This window comes from Tachypleus tridentatus, chromosome 6 (assembly GCF_004210375.1).
Source record: "Tachypleus tridentatus isolate NWPU-2018 chromosome 6, ASM421037v1, whole genome shotgun sequence".
Taxonomy (NCBI): Eukaryota; Metazoa; Arthropoda; class Merostomata; order Xiphosura; family Limulidae; genus Tachypleus; species Tachypleus tridentatus.
The window spans coordinates 128,459,427-128,478,121 of record NC_134830.1 but is presented as its reverse complement, the minus strand read 5'-3'; the positions used below and the strand labels follow the sequence as shown (position 1 = coordinate 128,478,121).

The 18,695-nt window shown below is 33.8% G+C and overlaps 1 protein-coding gene across 7 annotated transcripts in view; it reads left to right on the top strand.

Annotated features, from left to right (window-relative positions):
• Nucleotides 1–12,885, top strand: part of LOC143253633 (pantothenate kinase 1-like) — an 85,194-nt gene extending 72,309 nt beyond the window's left edge. For 5 of the 7 annotated variants that reach the window (XM_076507796.1, XM_076507794.1, XM_076507792.1 and 2 more), the window contains 2 exons: nucleotides 3,127–3,252; nucleotides 6,473–12,885. In XM_076507796.1, the coding sequence (XP_076363911.1) occupies nucleotides 3,127–3,252; nucleotides 6,473–6,526 (180 nt within the window). In that variant the 3' untranslated portion in view covers nucleotides 6,527–12,885. Of the gene's footprint in view, nucleotides 1–1,546; nucleotides 2,282–3,126; nucleotides 3,253–6,472 lie in introns of those variants that run through there. The other 2 variants (XM_076507797.1, XM_076507798.1) reach the window with 1 other exon arrangement.
• Nucleotides 12,886–18,695: the final 5,810 nt, after the last annotated feature.

Genomic DNA, 18,695 nt, shown 5'->3' with positions numbered 1-18,695 from the left:
TGATGTTTTTCCTTGTCATTCATTACTAATTATTAATATTATTATTAATATGAATATTGTTCATAGTCTTAACTTAAATCTATTGTTGTTGTATTCACAGTACTATCAAAACTAAAATAAACATGTTGTGTACAAGGTTTGTAAAGAATGAAATTGAGTATTTTTGTTGTAAACTTCATTCCAGTTAAAACAGTTAAGTTTTTGTTTGCTGTTATACTGCTGTTGTATATTTCATAAATGAGGAATTTATTTGTTGTACTACCTAGAATAAAATGGGATTACTAGTATTACAGAAAAGTTCTAGTAGTTCTAATACAGAAAATATTAATGTATAAAGCTGGTGCAGCAGAAATAGGATAAAAATATCAATCAGTGATTGAAGATAAAAAAGCTAAGAAGGAAATTTTATTTGAAGAAGTAAAGAGTAGTATTCTAAATTATAACTACCAAATTTTATACTTAGTACCAGAAGATAAAAAAATATATAAATATTGTTACTAAAAATATTATTTTCAGTAATAAATTTCAGTAATCTGCTGTATGAGAAAACAGAAACAAGCCAATTGTTGTTGTTTTTTGTTGTTATTGTTGAATAAAAAATTAGAAAGTAAATTAAACTAATTTTAAAAAAGAATTTTTGTTGTTAAACTTACTGTTGAGAGGGAAAATGTACCATTTTCTGTAAACATAAATACTATTTTAGGTAATAAAATCATTATCAAACTTAATGGTAAAGATAGAGCTAATTTTTATGGATAAAATAACTCTTATAGTTAGTCTTTATCATTTTTTTTGTATGGTTTAGCAATTAACATGCTCAGTTGAGATGGCATTCATGGATTTGTGGTTCGTGGTCCATTATTGCAAAAATACACTTTATGTTTGATCTTGTAGAAGTGACAGTCAAATCCCACTACTTGGTCAGACAAGAGTAATTAGCTAAAGAGTTTGCTATGGGTACTTTGACAAGCTCTCTCTTTTTAGTCCTATCAGTTCAAAGTTATTCACAGATAGTCCTTTGTATAAGCTCTACATGAAAATTGGGAAACAAACAAATTGATAAAAAAACAAAACTGCACACATTGCCTCTTTCTCTTCAGGATCAGTGAATTATACTGACCTAATAATCCAAAAGTAACTAACAAAGTCTCCATACTTTAACTTAATGTTTTGTGTATCTTCATGGAATATGGTAAACTTTCAGTAATTGTTAGAAGTCTTTTATACACAAGAAATCAGATTTTTAATTAAATATTTTTACAAAGGGTTATTGTGAATATATGGAGTCAGAATGTTGACAGCTCCAAATGCAAAGTGATTTTTATGATTAGATTAATAATGCTTCTCTTCATCTGAAAAGTTTAAAATTTCTATCTGTAACTTCTAAAATCTGCTAAAGAAATATTGGATGCTTTTCTTTACTTGAACTTTATATTCCAATTGTTGTTTTCTTTACCCTAACTGTATATGATCTCAGTTGATTTGACTGACCTTGTAATCTCCATAAAAAAATTAGAAAATAAATCTGAATTACTTTTTTTTCTAGTGTGATTGCAAATTACAAAAGGAAAATATATCTGCCCTTCACTTGGTGATGAAATTGAAGCCTACGTTTTTAAACTGATGATACTATAACAAATAATTTTTGTTCACTTAAATAATGCACCTAAGAACAGAGAATAAAAACATGTACAAAACAAACAATGTTCTATAACGATTATATTTTAACTATTTTCTAACTGTGGCATGAGAAGCTTAAAATAGTTCTTAGCTTCCTAGTCTGAACATCTCAAGAGAAAATTTCAAACTGAAGATGAAACAGACAATACTCTGTACAAGAAACACTGTGACATAATATATCATTTGATAGGTTTAAACTTTGTTTCTGTTGATTATGAATGATATAAAATGTCAGAAAGAATAATTGGTAATTTCTTAAAGAGAATGTGACAGGTGAATGTAAAAAATAGGTATGATTTTCTAGCTTATATATCTGTAAACAAAGAAGATTATAGGGTATAGAAATTAAATTTTGCCTCAGTAATATCAGTGTTAAAATGTGAAATTGACACTAAACTGTAGAAATGGATATCATGACAAGGAGAGTTTGATTGATTTCTTCAAATATTTCCCTTCAAAATTAAGAAATTAAGAATTAATTTTGACTCCATGTTTAGTTTTGTACTTTAATAATATAGATTAATTAAATTTTTAATGTAGCTTTAAAAAGGCTGTAACATGTACTTTTTAACCTAGAAGGTTAAATAAAATAAATAATGAATAACGAACTTGTGTGTGGAAGCTGTTTATACCTAATTAACCTGAATGTATTGAGTTCTTTGTTTGAGTTAAATAAATAAATCAAGAAAAACAAGGTAATCAGAAAAACCATTTGAATACTTAAAACTGATAAAACATTAAGTAACCATACACTAGATGAAGAGATGGGCAAGAGGCATATTGTAATTACACTTGATACAAGTTATTGTTTTTTATGTGAATAGTGCAGCTTGCTATTGTTGTGTGCTTTGTACACTCTGTTGCTGTGAGCCATTTGGAGAAAAATGTCATATATAAAATATACTTAATTTTTACCTGATGTTTAGTGAAGACAGTTAATTCCTTTCGACAGTTACTAAATAGGTCAAATAACCTCATCAAAGGTTTACTAAATCCTAGTATTGTTAGGCTGTACAACTTACTATTCTTATTCAAGTAATTAGGTTTTATTTGTGAAGTTAGTTAATTTCAGTTTAGAAATTGTTTAGGATTTCAGTTGATTTAACAGTTTTTGTATTTTCCGGACATTTTTTATTCCAATAGTACAATATTTCATTATTATAAAAAATATAAATATGAAACCCACTATCATTTGGTTTCACCATTTGTCACTATGTTGCATTGGTTTTTTTTTTTTTTTTTAGTAACTGTAGACAAGAACAAATTGAAAGAATGGGCAAGGTTTCCTATTGTTTTGGAGTCTATTGTTAATGACGTATCAAAACACTACATATATTTCATCCTGTTTTACTAATATATAGGTGGCTCAATGCAATATGAGGTACCCCTTTATGAAATGTGTAATTAGTCTAGTACTGTTTTTATTATATCTGTTCATATTTGCAGGGTATAGTAAAGGTGGTGTTTGTAGGAAATTTCCTTCGGGTAAATCCTATTTCTATGAAACTCTTGGCCTATGCAATGGACTTTTGGTCAAAAGGTACACTAAAAGCTCTCTTTTTAGAACATGAGGTAAGAATTTTTATGTTTATAGTTTCTACAGCAGAAAAATATTTTGACAGTGGAACAGGTACAAAATGTATTGGATTGTATATTACATTCAAGTTTATAAAAACATACAAATTGAGTGATGTAAGTCACAGGTTGGTTGTATTTGTGGCAAAATCTCTTGCCCCCTTATTAGAAGAAAGAAAAATTTATCATCATATTGTTGGCTTAAAACTTAAAATGTGGGTATTTTCTTTCATAACATATGTAACACAAATTTTGTTCCTGGGTAGTATGTGTTATTTCTTAATTGCTTATATCATAAAAGTACAGAAAATGGCAATTTTTGCTTTTATGACCTGGATAATGAAATTTAGAAATTAACCTATTTTCTGTGTAAAAACTGGCAAATTTGCACATTTTCATTAACATAAGGTCTGAATAAAACAAAGTATGAATCAAGATTTACACATATTTCAAAAGTTATACAAATTTAGAAGTGAGTAGTTTTCTGAGATTTGTGACTGTAATGTAAATCACTTTCACGTATCAACCCCCAAATGTAGTCTCCAATCATGTTTTCGTCATACACTCTTTGGTAGCAGCATTCAAAGTCCAGTATATCTTTGTGGAAGCACTTGTCTTGCTCCTCTAAGTATTCTCCCATGGTCTCCTTGAATTTATGAAGATGATCATCAAGGATATGGACTTTCAGGGACATTCTGTAGCCCATTTTGCTGTAGTTCTTCACCAGAGCCTCAACCAGTTCCATGTAATTTTCAGCCTTGTGATTACCCAAGAAGCCCAAAACCACTGCATGAAAGCTACCCCAAGCTTTGTTTTTCCTTTCTACTGGGCTTCTTGTGGAATTCTGTGCACTCCAGGATCTTCTTTATTTGTGGTTTAATGAAGACACCAGCTTTGACCTTTGCCTCAAACAGCTTAGGGAAGTCTCAAAGGTACTTGAAGGCTGCAGACTCCTTATTAACAGCTGTGACAAATTGTTTTATAAGACCCAATTTTATGTGCAATGGAGGGAACAACACCTGGAAGTCCACTAGTGGTTCACACTTGACATTGTGCCTCCTCACAGAGAACTCATTCTGTTGTGGCCAGTGCTTCCTGTTGTAGTGCACTGTGGTATCCCTGCTGTCACAAAGGCAAAGATAACAGGAAAACTTGGTAAAATCTCCTCGAGACCTATCAGGAATTCCACCATTTTGAAGTCTCCAACAATCTCCCAGCCATACTTATCATACTTCAAGGCTTCAAGCAAGGTCTTGATGCTGTTGTATTCCACTTTGAGGTGCACCAAATGAGCCAAGGGAAGAGACGGACACTTATTCCCGTTATGGAGGAGCACAGCTTTGAGGCTTTTAGATGAGCTATTAGTGAAGCTGTGCCACTGTTATTGGTTACAGGCATTTGCCTTGCACTGACTGCGTACATTGTGCATTATTTTAATTAAAGTTTTAATACACATACCAGCTGTTTTTAAATTACAGTCTTGTTTAAGTCAGTTAAACATGCCCCCCCCCAAGAAAAACAAACAATAAAAGTGATGTTTCTTGAAAATAAAATAATAAAGCAAACTTACATGTTTGAAATATTTGTAGGCTATTATGATATAAGAAAATCAGAACTTTGGTCTTATATTTGATACTTTAATGATTTTAATATCAAGAGAAGTGAATGCTTATCTCATAGTCATTCTTTTCTCTTATTTTTACTGTATTATTAAAATGTTCTGAGGTGATAAAACCAAGACTTACTGTGACATAATTAGAACTTTTGTGTGGTTTTGATAAAATAACTTTACGCTTATTTCTTGTGTCTGTACATAAATCATTGACACTGCAATACAAAGTGTTTATGTTTCAAAAGCAAAGCAGTAAAATGCTTTTTACTAATATTGCTTATTGTTTCATTTCACACGTCCAAATAGAAATTGAATTTCTTTTTATTTTCATAGAATTATTATTTTAAAAATTGTATTTTCTATTTGAAGAGTAAATTAGCCACAGAAACAGCCCACATTGTTTCAGTTGTGACATATCTTCCTGCAATAGATTCAGAGAGTCAAATTAAAATTAAATTCTGTCACTTAGCTTAATATTTTCCTTTGAGTCAACTTTGAGAGCTTACAAATTTATAAAATTGAAACAGCATTTAGTTATTCAAACTGTATCTTTAAAAAAATACAGTGGAAAGACTAGTACATACTATAAAAGACTCTGGAGACTAATGGGTATCAAAAAAATTTTGAAGAACAGTTGTAATGAATCAGTCACATCGTGTGAAAGCTCTCACCCATTAAAACAGCATTAATAACAATATAACCATGGTGAAGATAATGTTCATTTAAAGTTGTAAACAAAAATGACTTTAAATTCAAGCCTAATAAATATGTACATGTAAAGAGTAAATGTAGTTAAAATCACATACATAAATTATCACAAAATAAATAAAATAGAAGTTGTTAAAATGTTCGTACATATGTACATAGAGGTAAATCCACCATTTAAAATAGCAGTACTCTTTTGCTGTTGATTGAAGATTTCTCATATTGTATAAGAAGGGACTTTTTTTATTTAAAGTTTAACAGCTAGTGAGATCTATTTTTGACACCTATTGTTCAAGATTGTACTTTTACTCATTAAATTTCAAAATAAAATGTGATGATAAATGTGTATTAAAATATAAAAAAGTTATTTTCCTTCATTTTTTTTCTTTCTCAGTTATAATTTCATAAACTGTTTCAGTTGTAATACCACTGATATGTGTAAAAATATTAACGATTTAAATATTTTTTTTATTATATTACTATTACAATAATGACTATTGTATGTTTTATGTAATATTTATTTTAAGTATTTGAATATTCATAATAATTGTTGATTAGTGTATAGATAGTATAAAATGTCCAGAGATGGTTGTTGAAATTATGAATTTAAGCATGTGATGGGAAAGAAAAGCAACATGGAAGAAAATAGCATTATTTTATGTCTTATAGTATGTGTAACACATTGCAGTGCAGTAAAGATTTCATCTCAATTTTTTTTCATATTTCACTCTTGTTTGCAAAAATGTTTGAACCAGCAAAGTTTATTCCCAAGGAATGACAGTATACGATTTTCACTGATTTGTTGTAAAATCAAGTTCATGTTTTATTATTTTTGCACTATTCTTACATTTGTTTTTTTTTATGTGCTAGTTATTTATAAGGTTTGTCTTATCCCCACAGGGTTATTTTGGTGCTGTGGGATGTCTCATGGAGTTAATGAAAACTGGTTGCTAAGAAATATAAATAAAGTGACTCATGATAAGGACTAAAAAGCAATATAATGAATGTATCTGGAGAGTGTAACACCAGGAACTTTTAATGTGGATATGATAGAAGTATACTTATACATTAAAGAAATCACTTTTCCAGAAACAAAGACCATGTTTCTACAAGATCTCTATACATCTAGGAAATACTGAATCACTGGAAGTACATCATAATCCAACCATAAAAATTAAGTAAAAATTAACTTCATTATTTTCAGCTGTGTAATTGATAATGCTGTAATATAATGGCAAATTTGTGTGTTAAAATCAGTTAAAAATACCTTGTATTACTAAAATACTTCACATCTTGTATCATATCTACAATTATGACTAAAATGTGAAGTAATATTCCAAACACAAGAGCCAAAGGCTTCTGATGTACTAATAATGTTTCTCTTATATTCTCAGAATTATTTGGTAACAAAAGTAGTTTAGCATTTCCACTTTTAAATAAACTAAGATAGAATAGAAGACTGAGAAATAGGGAAGAATAGGAACAAAATAATTTTTAAGGGATCACAAGTTTTTATACAATTTTAGTATTTCCAACATCCCTTGTGTTTTCAATATTTGATGGTAATTTTTAATCATCTACCCTCTGTACTCTTCATTATAAATTTGGATGGGTGAGCATAATGAAATTACATTTTTTTAATTGTGAAGCATTCATTCTGTTTGATATTTTATATTTTGAGTATGTATGTACATATAAGCCATGCTAAAATATAAGTATTAACTCCAATGTGATATGTTAGTAAAACCTTTTTATACTCTAATAAAATTTTGTTTCTGAGATGGTGTTTCCCTCCCTTGACAAAATTAGCTATTCAATTCCTGTTTGTTGTTGTCCTCTCTGTGCCAACTATTCATAACACATGCCACAAGCCTCACAAACACCCTTACTGGGATTAAATTATTCCATGCACAACATCATGCATCACTTCTCCATCAGTAGGACCTCAGTAGGAGGCTTAGCATGGCTAGGTGGTTAGGAAGTTTATGTTGTGATCTGAGGGTTGTAGGTTTGAATCCCAGTCACACCAAATATATTGTCCCTTTCAGCCATGTGGGGTGTTATAATGTGACTATCAATCCCACTCTTTGTTGGTAAAAAAGTGAGTCAAGAATTGGTCATGGGTGGTGATAACTAGCTGCTTTTCCTCTAGCCTTACACTGCTGAACTAGCCTTCACACAGCTTTGTGCAAAATTCAAAAACAAACAAATCTGTCAGTAAGAGCATGGTATATAGTACACTCATATGATGCATGTGACTCCTTCTATGCTCCTCTACATACCTATCACTTCTTCCTTGGTAGTGCTTGTACTTAGATGTCTGTTTTTTGTCATGACTAGCACTTTAGATTTACTTTGTTGAAGTGGTTTCAATTTAATAATAATAAAAAGGTCAACCTTTATCTCCAGACATTGTCACAATTCTTCCCAAATATACATAACATGGCTAAGCTGTCAAGGACTGTGACCACCTGATTTCTTCTCGTGCCTTCCCATACCTCTCTTGGAGATTCTGTTCAGCTTTCCGTGGTTTTTCAGACTTTAAGTATGTGATGTTTCATCTGCTGGTCCAATTTTTTAACCCCATCCTTCATTACTGCATGATTATACTTCCCAATCCTATATTTGATTTTCTCCCCATCTTCTGACATTTGTGTTTGTGCTGAACAATTTGCCTCTGTTGTGTGATGATGTTAATATGCCTCATCCCTTGTGGGATTTGGATCACTATATTACCTTGCATATCATAGGGCTGACTTCCCATATCTATCAGCAACTGTTGAGTTTGGTTTTACACTTATTGGATGCAGGCCCCAAATTTTCCATTAGTCTCACCAATGCCCATTGTTCCTGCTTGTATCTTACCCTCATGACTCTTTTCTTGTGGGATCTTTCCACAATCCATTTCCTGTCTGAATATCAAACCATCCTACCTGATCCTTATCTCCTGGATTTGTATAAGGCTTCATTTTTAATATGTTTCATCTTTGATTTGGTCCCAGAGTCCTTAGAGTCTTGGGTCTCATCTGTGTAGCAACAGTCCACCCTTTCATGTCTGATATTTCACTCATCTCACTCAGAGCTAAATGTAGCACTAATTCTGGTTTTCCTTCCTTCTCCTCTTTAGCCCTTACCTGTCCCTCCTTCTCATTGTGCCATGGTTCATCATTTTTTCAACAACATACAATATGCCACCAACAGTTTTGGTGACTACCATCCAGGTTCAGCCCTGGTGGGAGCTCGACTTGTGATCTTCACTCATAGGTAACATTCTTTCACCACTAATATTTTGAGTTTTTCTAGTTTTGTCAGAGGGACTCAAAATTCCTTGTCCTAGGTACCTGTTTTCTTCACTTCTCTTCAAGATCTTATAACTTGCCAGTGTCTGTCAGAGACAGAACAGGACCTCCTCAGCCAAGAAGCTATCAAAACTGACCCATGTCATTCACCAGAGTTTTTACTCTTGTCTCTTTGTGGTTCCCAAAAAGACCAGGGACTGGAAATTTCTCATTGATCTGTACCATTTCAAACATTTTGTTTACCTCCCACATTTCACTATAGAGTCTTACCTCACTCTTTGGTGTGAGTCTATTTTCTCTTGGTCTATGTATGACCAAGGTGGATGAGTACAATGCTTATCTGTATATTCCCATTTTGTAAGAATCTTGTTCTTAGGTTTGTCCAACAAAGGATGGTGTACCAATTTCATGCCCTGCACTTCTAACTGGCTTTAGCTTCTTATGTTTTTTGTTGAGTGGTGAAAGCTTTTGTTTTTTGTCTTCATGCTCTGGGGCTGTGTTTCCACTTTCACATGGATGACAGGAGTTGGTCAGTCATACTCGTCAGATGCCTTCTTAAAGCTGCTTAAGTAGGCTAGTTGATCAACTTAGAGAAGCCCTTTCTGCCTCCTACCAAATATCTTGTGCATTTAGGTGTCTTTTTCAACACTTACCACATCAGACCCCCAGCCTTCTATCCTTTGCAATACATGCATTCACCACTACCATCAATCATCAGTTATCCTTCTTTTAATCTCCAGTACTTCATTTTAAGGCTTTGAATATAGATACATTCAGCCAGAATTGCCCTCACAAATTCCTGTATATTTTCCTCCTATCTGATTGTTTTATCCAGTAGTTCTCTCATTTGTGCCACTCTTTGCTGGGTCTTTATAATCACTCCCTACTGGCCTGCTTAACCAGGGTTTCTTTATTTACTCCAACTGCAATTACTTCTTCCTGTTCCACTTCCCTTGCTATCTGATCTCCTTCATCAACCCTAGTCACCAGTTCTGCATTCCACACTTCATGTCCTCCATCTTTATGCCTAGTGAAGAGGTCCAGTTTCTCCTGCCGTGTAACTTCTCATTCAGCTCAGTTCATCTTTCCTTTCTCCAAGGAAGTGTATCAGCAAAAGTGGAAGGATTTTTTTTTTTTATGTAGACCCTAGCTCAGGGATTTTCTGCTGATTGTCCTACTGTTGCTGGTGTCTCCAAGTTTCTTACATGGCTCTTTGACCAGGGGTGTTTGGTCTCCTCTGTTTTAGATAATTGGACAGTCTTATCCCATGCCTTTTCTCTTTTCTGTAATTGCAGGGTTTTTTTCTATCATTCATCCATACCATGTTACTTCGTTTTTTCTCAACAACCTGTTCTTCCAGATTGGGATATTAATGTGTTCCTCAATTTCCTTTCTTTACCTCCATTTGAACATATTTCCTCATGTTCTTTGTTTTACCTGTCCTTTAAGACATATTTTCTTCTCCTATTCGCTTGTGATTGTCAGAGGTCTGATTTGTTTGACATCAACATTACATGCACACTTTACCACCTTAACTATCCTCTTCATCCAGATTGTTCCTTCCTTTGCAAAACCTTGGTAGCTCATGAGGGTAACCCATTATTTTTGCTTAGTTTTCTTCCCTCTATTTCTCTTCTCAATCCACATCCAGGTCTAGATAGATGTTTATGTCTTGTGAGCCCTTTGTTGTTGTATTGCCTACATGGCTTCCTTCTGTGGTTTCCATCTATATATACCTCTCAGCAACCCTTTTCATCCATAGATCTCTTCCTTTTTACTCTCACCAACTGAGTTCATTGTTTGACCCAATTGTATTATTTTTCCTTGTCCCCTTACCACTGTACTTTGTTATATGTTACCTCTTATCAAATCTAACATCTTGCTTTTTCCCTTGCTTTTCATTTTCATTGATCTTTCGAGGAAACCCTAAAATTGGCATGTGGACCAATCCTAAAACATTCATCTCTCATTATTTGCATCATACATGGGTTTCAGCTACCTTGGGTTCTCTGTTTCCACCTGTGGCTGTACCTCAGACTTTGGTGCAACTCTAACAATTGGTAAGTCTTTGTTAACTTTTTTGTTTGTTTGTTTTTCAGGACCCCATTCTTTGTCCCTTCAGTACATGGATTCTGCTCCATGCAAGTGGTGTCTGACCAGATATTCTTTAGTACTAAATCCACACTGTATGCTTCACAAGATTGCTTGTAGGCATATAACCTCCTGATATTTGCATCATAAACTGGATCATTCAGGATTGCACCACCCATGGACTTCATGGGTAAAGCAGAAGGGAAAGGCTACTTATCCCTGCTATACCTCTATTAAATAAATCAGTATGGTCTGTTTTTGAAAATTTTTTTTTGTGATCAGCCATTGCACAGTTCTGGGTCAACATTCCTTCAGGCTCTCAAACACATTTTCAGCTCTCCTATCTTCAGATCACTGAATGCACTCTGCTGAATTGGTTCTGCATAAGATGGCTATAAACATTAATTTCAAAGGTAGGGCAGTGGTATTCTTTCAATTTAAATAATATAATATCCTCTGATCTGTGAGTCACTGGACAAAAAAGTGAAATGTTAAAATGCAGTTCATACCTTCGATTGGAAGCCCTCACCCTATCCTAACATATGTGTCGGTACTGTGCCGGCTGGTTTTGGATATATTTAAAGTGAACCAATCAGTGTAAGCCCTCACACATGTTTTGAATTATCTTCTTCTCTCAATTTCTTCTTATGTCTTGTGGGTCACAGCAAGGATATTTGTGATTGTTCCCATTCTATACTTGATTTTCTCTCGTTCTCTTATTATGTGGATGTTATTTGGATGGTTCCGACCTATTTCTTGGTCATGGTAGTTGATAACATGTGATAGACTTTCTTTGGATACTGGATATTAAGTTCTTGAATCAATAGCTTTCCTTATTCTTGAGTTAGATGTTAAGATAGTATGATTCTCATCCTACTCTCACATAGATGAAAATACCCTGTGGAGATGTTTTGGATGCGCTTGACTTACAGAGTATGGTCTTCCATGCCCAAGCCACTCTACTCCATATGATGCATCTTCATTTGCCCACTTTTTGTATTGTATGTTTGAATTAATATATTTTCTCCATTTAGGATTACTTTAAAGCTGCATTCTCTCCCACTTACATGTGCTCCTTTTATATTTGCCCTGATTTCTTAAACATTACATGAATGGGCAAAGAGTATACCTGGATCAAAAGTGATGCAGTTCCCCTCTTTGATGTTTAGATCTTTCTCATCTACAGGGGTATCTTTCAGATGCATTCTGGGAATACAGCTGTTCTTCCCTCACACTGGCCTCTTTTACTAATCAATGTGGGATTCCAGCTAGTCTTGTGATAAAAGGGAAGTATCGTATTCGAAGTTATAATTTTTCTCTACTGAAAGTGTTTTCTAGATAGATACTTCCCTCTTCTCACATTTCCCACCCTTCTTCCCACTCATTTCTGTAGCTTCCATCATCTGCTAAACTTCAAACTAAATCAGTCTAAAACACTAATAAAAAAAGAAAAAACACAACAAAGATTTCTGAGTGCAAGCACTGCCAAGTGAAAAGTGAAAGTTTAGTAGAGGTGCTTATTGTATATATAAAGAATCGCATGCATCATGTGAATGTACTGTGCTCCTACTGGTGGAGACTAACTCATGATGACTTGCATGAAAGATGTGTTGGAGTCATTGATTCCAACAGAAGGTTGCAGAATGCTTGTGGTATGTATAATAAAAAGTTTCCATATAGAGGGCAACAACAAATGGGAATAAGTAATATCTTATGATGAGAGGAGAGCATCTATTGGAAATACATTTTCAATATATGAAAATTATAACTTTTGGTGGTGTTTGAATGAGATTTCTCACCTAGTAGAATTGGTATAAAACTAGATATGTAAGAAGATATATTGAGACAAAGTATTTTTGGTGATCAATATGTTGGGCTGTGTAAGGTATCTGATGTACATGTATGATTAAAGGATTATTGGTATTACTTGTCCTGTGTGCCAAATATTTAACTAAATCAGATGCAATGTTTTCATAATATTGGACATGAGTATGAGATATAATGCATTACGCTGGTAAAATGTTATTTATGAGTCGATGGTTAGTGTAACATTCATTAGGTAAGGTGGCTATGATCAACTTTGCTTATGGGTGAAGAATTTTATCACCAACATTTAACTGTGCAATTAAGATTTTGTTATATTCTTGTTACTGGAAATTAAAAACAACAGCAAAGACAGATTTAGTAAACATTATGATCAGTTTTATTGCAATATAACATCACACGAATAATTAAGTAATATTAATTTGTTTTTCACATTGTACATCTTAAATTTAAATATTTTCCACCTCTTATTAAAATATATTTTAAAATAATGTTAATAAGATACTAGAAGGTCTACATATATTAATATGAATTACAGAACTGTAAACATTTAGTAAAAGCTTTCCAGAAAATTGTGAACAATGAAACAGAAAAATCAAGATCTTTGTCTGGTGGCAGAGCTTTGATGAGGGAGTTGGAGGAACAAAGCCCTAAGCTGTACTTGCATTTTTAATATATCTGCATATTAGAGTAATTTTGACCTTTAATAATAAACTCTGAGAGTTTAAGATTTTTTTATTTCTGTATTTGAAGATAAGATATCTTGTTGTCCTTCTAATTATGTTCAACTGTACATTGAATATTATTCTTTTTAATTTTGTTGAATGCAAACTGAAGTTTATTATGAGACATTTCTATAAATATAAAGAAATCATGACCTCTTTCTCCAGAATTTAACTTTATTAGCTAAGTATTTTGCTATTACAGTAACTTGTGGCAAATGCTCTAGTACATACATAGGAGAAACTTGCCAACCCAGACATGATCAATTATCTGAACAAGTGTGTAACATTCCAAACCTCAGTACTGACAATACTATTACTAAACATTATGGAAAAGAGCAGTGCCAACCACAATCTGCTAACACATTATCAGTGTCAAGAACTTGTCTAAATGTCACAGTGTTTTGGACAGAAAAATTAATCCATTTTAATCAAGAAATATACACCTAAATTGAACAAATAGAAAGGTTGTCTTTTAATGTAGAGATATTAATGGGCTTTTAAAGCTTTTAATGTTAAACTTTGAAGAAGTTTCTGTACACAGTTATAAGAGTTGAAAGGTATGTTTAGACATTGGTTTATGTATGTATTGATATAATAATATGGAAAAATAATTGACAATATAAATATCATACCTTCTAGATACATAAGATGTTGCATTACAAGTCCAATGATGTTAATAACATTGATTTACATGTTATTTATTTACCATTGTTAATTTAATATCTCTTAAACAGTATAAATTCGCAAATGTTTGATATTATTTTAATATAACATTAACTTTCTAAATATGTGTATCAGTATTTGATTTACAAATGTTAGTGTTCCAATTTATATTTAACATAATTATTGAACTTGTAGGATAGCTCTTGATGAAGCTGTAATAATGATATATTGAGCGAATAAAATTACGTTCTAGAGACACAGGTCATGATTTTATTTATGTTTATTGAAATTTGCACTGAATATTATCTTCATAAATGTTTCAGTTAATTTCTTGTATTTGTAATAAACCTACCAATGCCTGCTGCTACACCAGTGATTTTGAAGTACTGATCTGAGTGAATGCAACCATCCTTATTAAGGAATTTACTGTCACTTTTATGTAATACACCCACAATTTAAAGTGTGTGGAGTATTTTGTATTGCATGAATTCAAACCTTGCTTGTTAGCTGTAACTTTAGAACTTTGCTGTAGGATCAAACTTTGCTTATTTAAACTGTAATTGGATTTTAGCATAAAATTGTAAAATGGATATTTCCAATACAGTACTTCCCTCTGCTTACAAGATAAGCTATTCTCACCCGGTGGTGCCTTCTGTATGTTACGAGATAAACTATTCTCACCCATGCTGCCTTCTGTATGTTTTTTTTGTATTTTTTTGCATTCCACAAGCCTATTGCTCCCTTCTGTTGGAATTAAATGATTTCAATATGTCTTTCAAGTATCACTTTCCCATTAATAGGAGCATGACATATGTGACTCCCACTGTATGCTTCTACTTATTTGATAGCAATTGCTCTTGGACAGGTTCCTTTTTATTTCCTTAAAGATTCACATTTGTCTTTAGTATACTCATAAAGTAGTCTTCCTTCATTTTATTTGTAGTTTCTTTTAAGATTGTTTCTTAACTTCACTTTGTTCCCAGTTTATTTCAGTTGCATTGTTATTTGTACTCTTGATTATTGGTTGACTCTTCTGTATTATGAATTCCAAAGTTAATTGAACTAGTTAGGGGTCACACCTGTAACTAGTAATATGTATCAGACCTCTGTGCAGTAGACTCATTGGCAGATTTATCCATGTTTATATGTCAAGATTGAATGTCAAATGTGTCAAACTCTGTTTTTGAACCTTACCCTACTTCCTGCTAAGCAAGCCAAGCCTATTCAGGCAGACAAAGGACTGGAATCACCCATTTCTACTTCCTAATGTTTCAGTACCTTTCTGTGCTTTGTCTGTTTTTGGATTTCACATGTTGTCTCATATGAACTGCATCATTCTTCACCATGTGACTTGGCTTTCCATATATATTTGGTTCCTCCTGGATATTTGGGTACATACTGACCAAATTTGCCTCAAAATTAAGTGATGGGAGTAATATGCCTTGCCCACCATGGGTTTTGGATCAGTTGACTTTTGCACATTATTGAGAAAGCTGTCCTTTTCTAGACCAACAGTTATTAAGTTCCATTTTGCTGCTTAAGGTGTGGCCCCCTACTTTTCTTTAAGTCTGACCCATACTCAGTTTTTCCACATTTAACTTAATTTCACAACTCCTTTATGGTATCTTTCTACCATAATTCTCCTCTTTAAGACTCTCCACCAAAATCGAGAGAGGTTTTAGAGATATCCTCTCTTATGTCCTCCACGTTAAGTTATTTGTTGACTTTTGCTTTGGCATTAATTACGTGATTTGTCTGTTGTTGGGACCTTCTAGGTCGTGATGCAATCTTAACTCGTGTTCATTTATCATAGTTTTCAGATTGATTTATGGCCCTGTTTTAAGGTGATACATCTGTGACATGATTCTTTGGTTTTTGGAATCACACGTTACATGAATATAACAGCATTCCACCTTTTTCAACCTTCTTACCTGTTTGTCTCAGTCATAGCCTAGTATGGCATCTGTTGCCATATTTTGCCCCTTACTTTCCCTTCACAGGGTTGTTGTCATCTTTAACGATGCATGTCATATCCTCAAAAGTATAAGTGACTTCCCAATGGGTTTTGATCCAGTAGAAGTGTGGCTTGTCAATTTTCTTCATCACTGGCATCCTTTTATCAAGGGTTATTTTGTTCTTCAAGTTTTATTGGAAGGATTTGTGATTCCATGTTTTTCCCCATCCCCATATTTTTATACCTCTCTCTTCCCTCTGCCTTGAAAACCCATGACCAGTCAGCATCTGTTGGAGGTATTGTAGTAACCACTAGCTCATCAGGCCATGACCCTGGATAGTCAGATGGTTACAGCACACGACTTGCAATCTGAGGGTAGTGGATTTGAATTCCCGTCACACCAAACATGCTCACTCTTTCACTCGTGGGTGGTGTTATAGTGTGAAGATCAATCCAACTATCCATTGACAAAAGAAAAGCCTAACAGTTGGTGGTGGATGATGATGAATAGCTGCTTTTCTTCTGGTTTTGCACTGCAAAATTAGGGAAAGCTAGCACATATAGCCCTTGTATAACCTTGTGCAAAATTCAAAAAAGAAAAGAAACAAAACAATCAGCAGGCCATCAAACCTGTTCTACAGTCTTCACCAGGTCTTTATTCCAGATTTTTTATTGCTCTCAGAAAACCAGAGACTGAAGACTGTCATCAGTGTGTCCCATCTCAGTCACTTTAACTGCATGTTTTACTATGGAGTCAATTTTCATTACTACAGAGGGTGTTTTCTCTTTGCTTATGAATGACAAAGATGAACACTGCCAATGATTATCACAGTAGTCTAATCCATATCTTTGGTTTGTCTATCGTGGGTTAGTTTATCAATTTCTTGCTCTACACTTTGGTCTTGCTTTTTCCCCTTACATTTTCTGTTGGGTGGTCAGATATTTTGCTTACTATCTCCATGCCCTGAGGTTGTGATTACACAATTATGGGTCACTGGCTCGTTTGAAACTGGAGTTTGCTAACCATACACATAACTCCTTCTAATGGGTGCTAAGGTAGGCTGGTTAATTAAATTGTAGAAGTCCTTCCTCTGATCTACTCAATATATTATCCACTTGGGTGTCTTTTTGACACTCATCTCAGTTGGGCCCAACATTTTCCTTTATGACTTTGGTTCCATGGAACTGTTATTTTATATTGCCCTTTTAGCTCCCTCACTTTTTATGCTTACAATGTTATAGTGGTTTTTGGGGTGTGGTTTTCATTGATACTACTGGTCTCCCCTAGTTGTGTTCATATGCGATCTCTTCAGTGGGGTTTTCGTAATCAGTTGAACCATTTTGAGATCCTTTGTTAGTTTCCATTATGCTTCCTCCTACCATAATGGACTATCAGCATTGGTGGTTGTACAAGGCACTTATGTTGGCATATGTCTTGTTTTCTCCTTACATTTTTTGACAGACATCCATTCAAGGCTGTTCTGCATGGGTCAGTCACTAGGTGGCTTTGGGTTTTATGGTCTGTAGATTAAATATCTTTGCATATCAACGTTCTCAAGCTTCTCGTGGCCTGTTGGTTAGCGAATCACTTTTTTCCTCTTGCCAAACACTTTCTGCAGATGATTCATTCTGACAATTTTATTGTGGTAACCCAAATCAATCATCAAGGAGGCACCCCATCGAGAGATCTTTGTTTTGAACATTGGGTCTACTATATTGGACCCACATACACAACTTATTTCTCATGCGTCACATCCTGGATTGTTTCTTTTTCGTGGTAAATAGTTTTTCTCGCCACAATGAAACACATCCAATAGAGCGGTCTTTAGATCCCTCTTTTTTTGGTGGCTTTGCAGTTGGTGGGGTTTCCCCTGAAAGATGCATTTGCCACAAACCTCAGTCACAACTTTATCCTTTTGATTCCTAGTACCTCATCTTGAGGCTTTAGCTGTAAATACCATGAGCCAGTATTGGACCCACTAATTCTTTTAGGTTTATCTTTCTATTTGGTTACTTTATTGGGTGATCTCTCTCATCCTCTCAACTATTCTGTGTTGATTCCTTTCTGTTGTACCTTATAGGTGAAACTCAGTGCAGTTTCACATTTACAACAACTGCTACATTTCTCTCCAATACTTCTTCCGTTTTCTAATCTTTTTCAACTGCAGTTACTGGTTGTATTTCCAACCATTCACATCTTTTGTCTTCATGACTGGCTTTTATCTGGTCCTTGGGGAAGAAATCAGGTTTCTCCCATGAAGTTACTTTCCTTTCAGCTCATTCCATACATCCTTCAGTGGAAAGTGTATCAGTGCAAATAGAAAATGTTTTGCAATTCTGGGATTCCTCATTGTCTGACGTACTGTGGCTTGAGTGGTGGTGGTTTTCACACAGCTATTTGACTAAGCATCTTTGGTCTCCTTGCTCTTGGATTATCAAAATGCATTTTCCTATACCATGACGTTTTTGCTTCTCCTGCCCTTACCATATTAATGTGTTCCTCCATTCCACCACTTCATTTCCATTTGAACCAATTTTGTGTTCCATGTTTGATCTTTTTCTTAAAA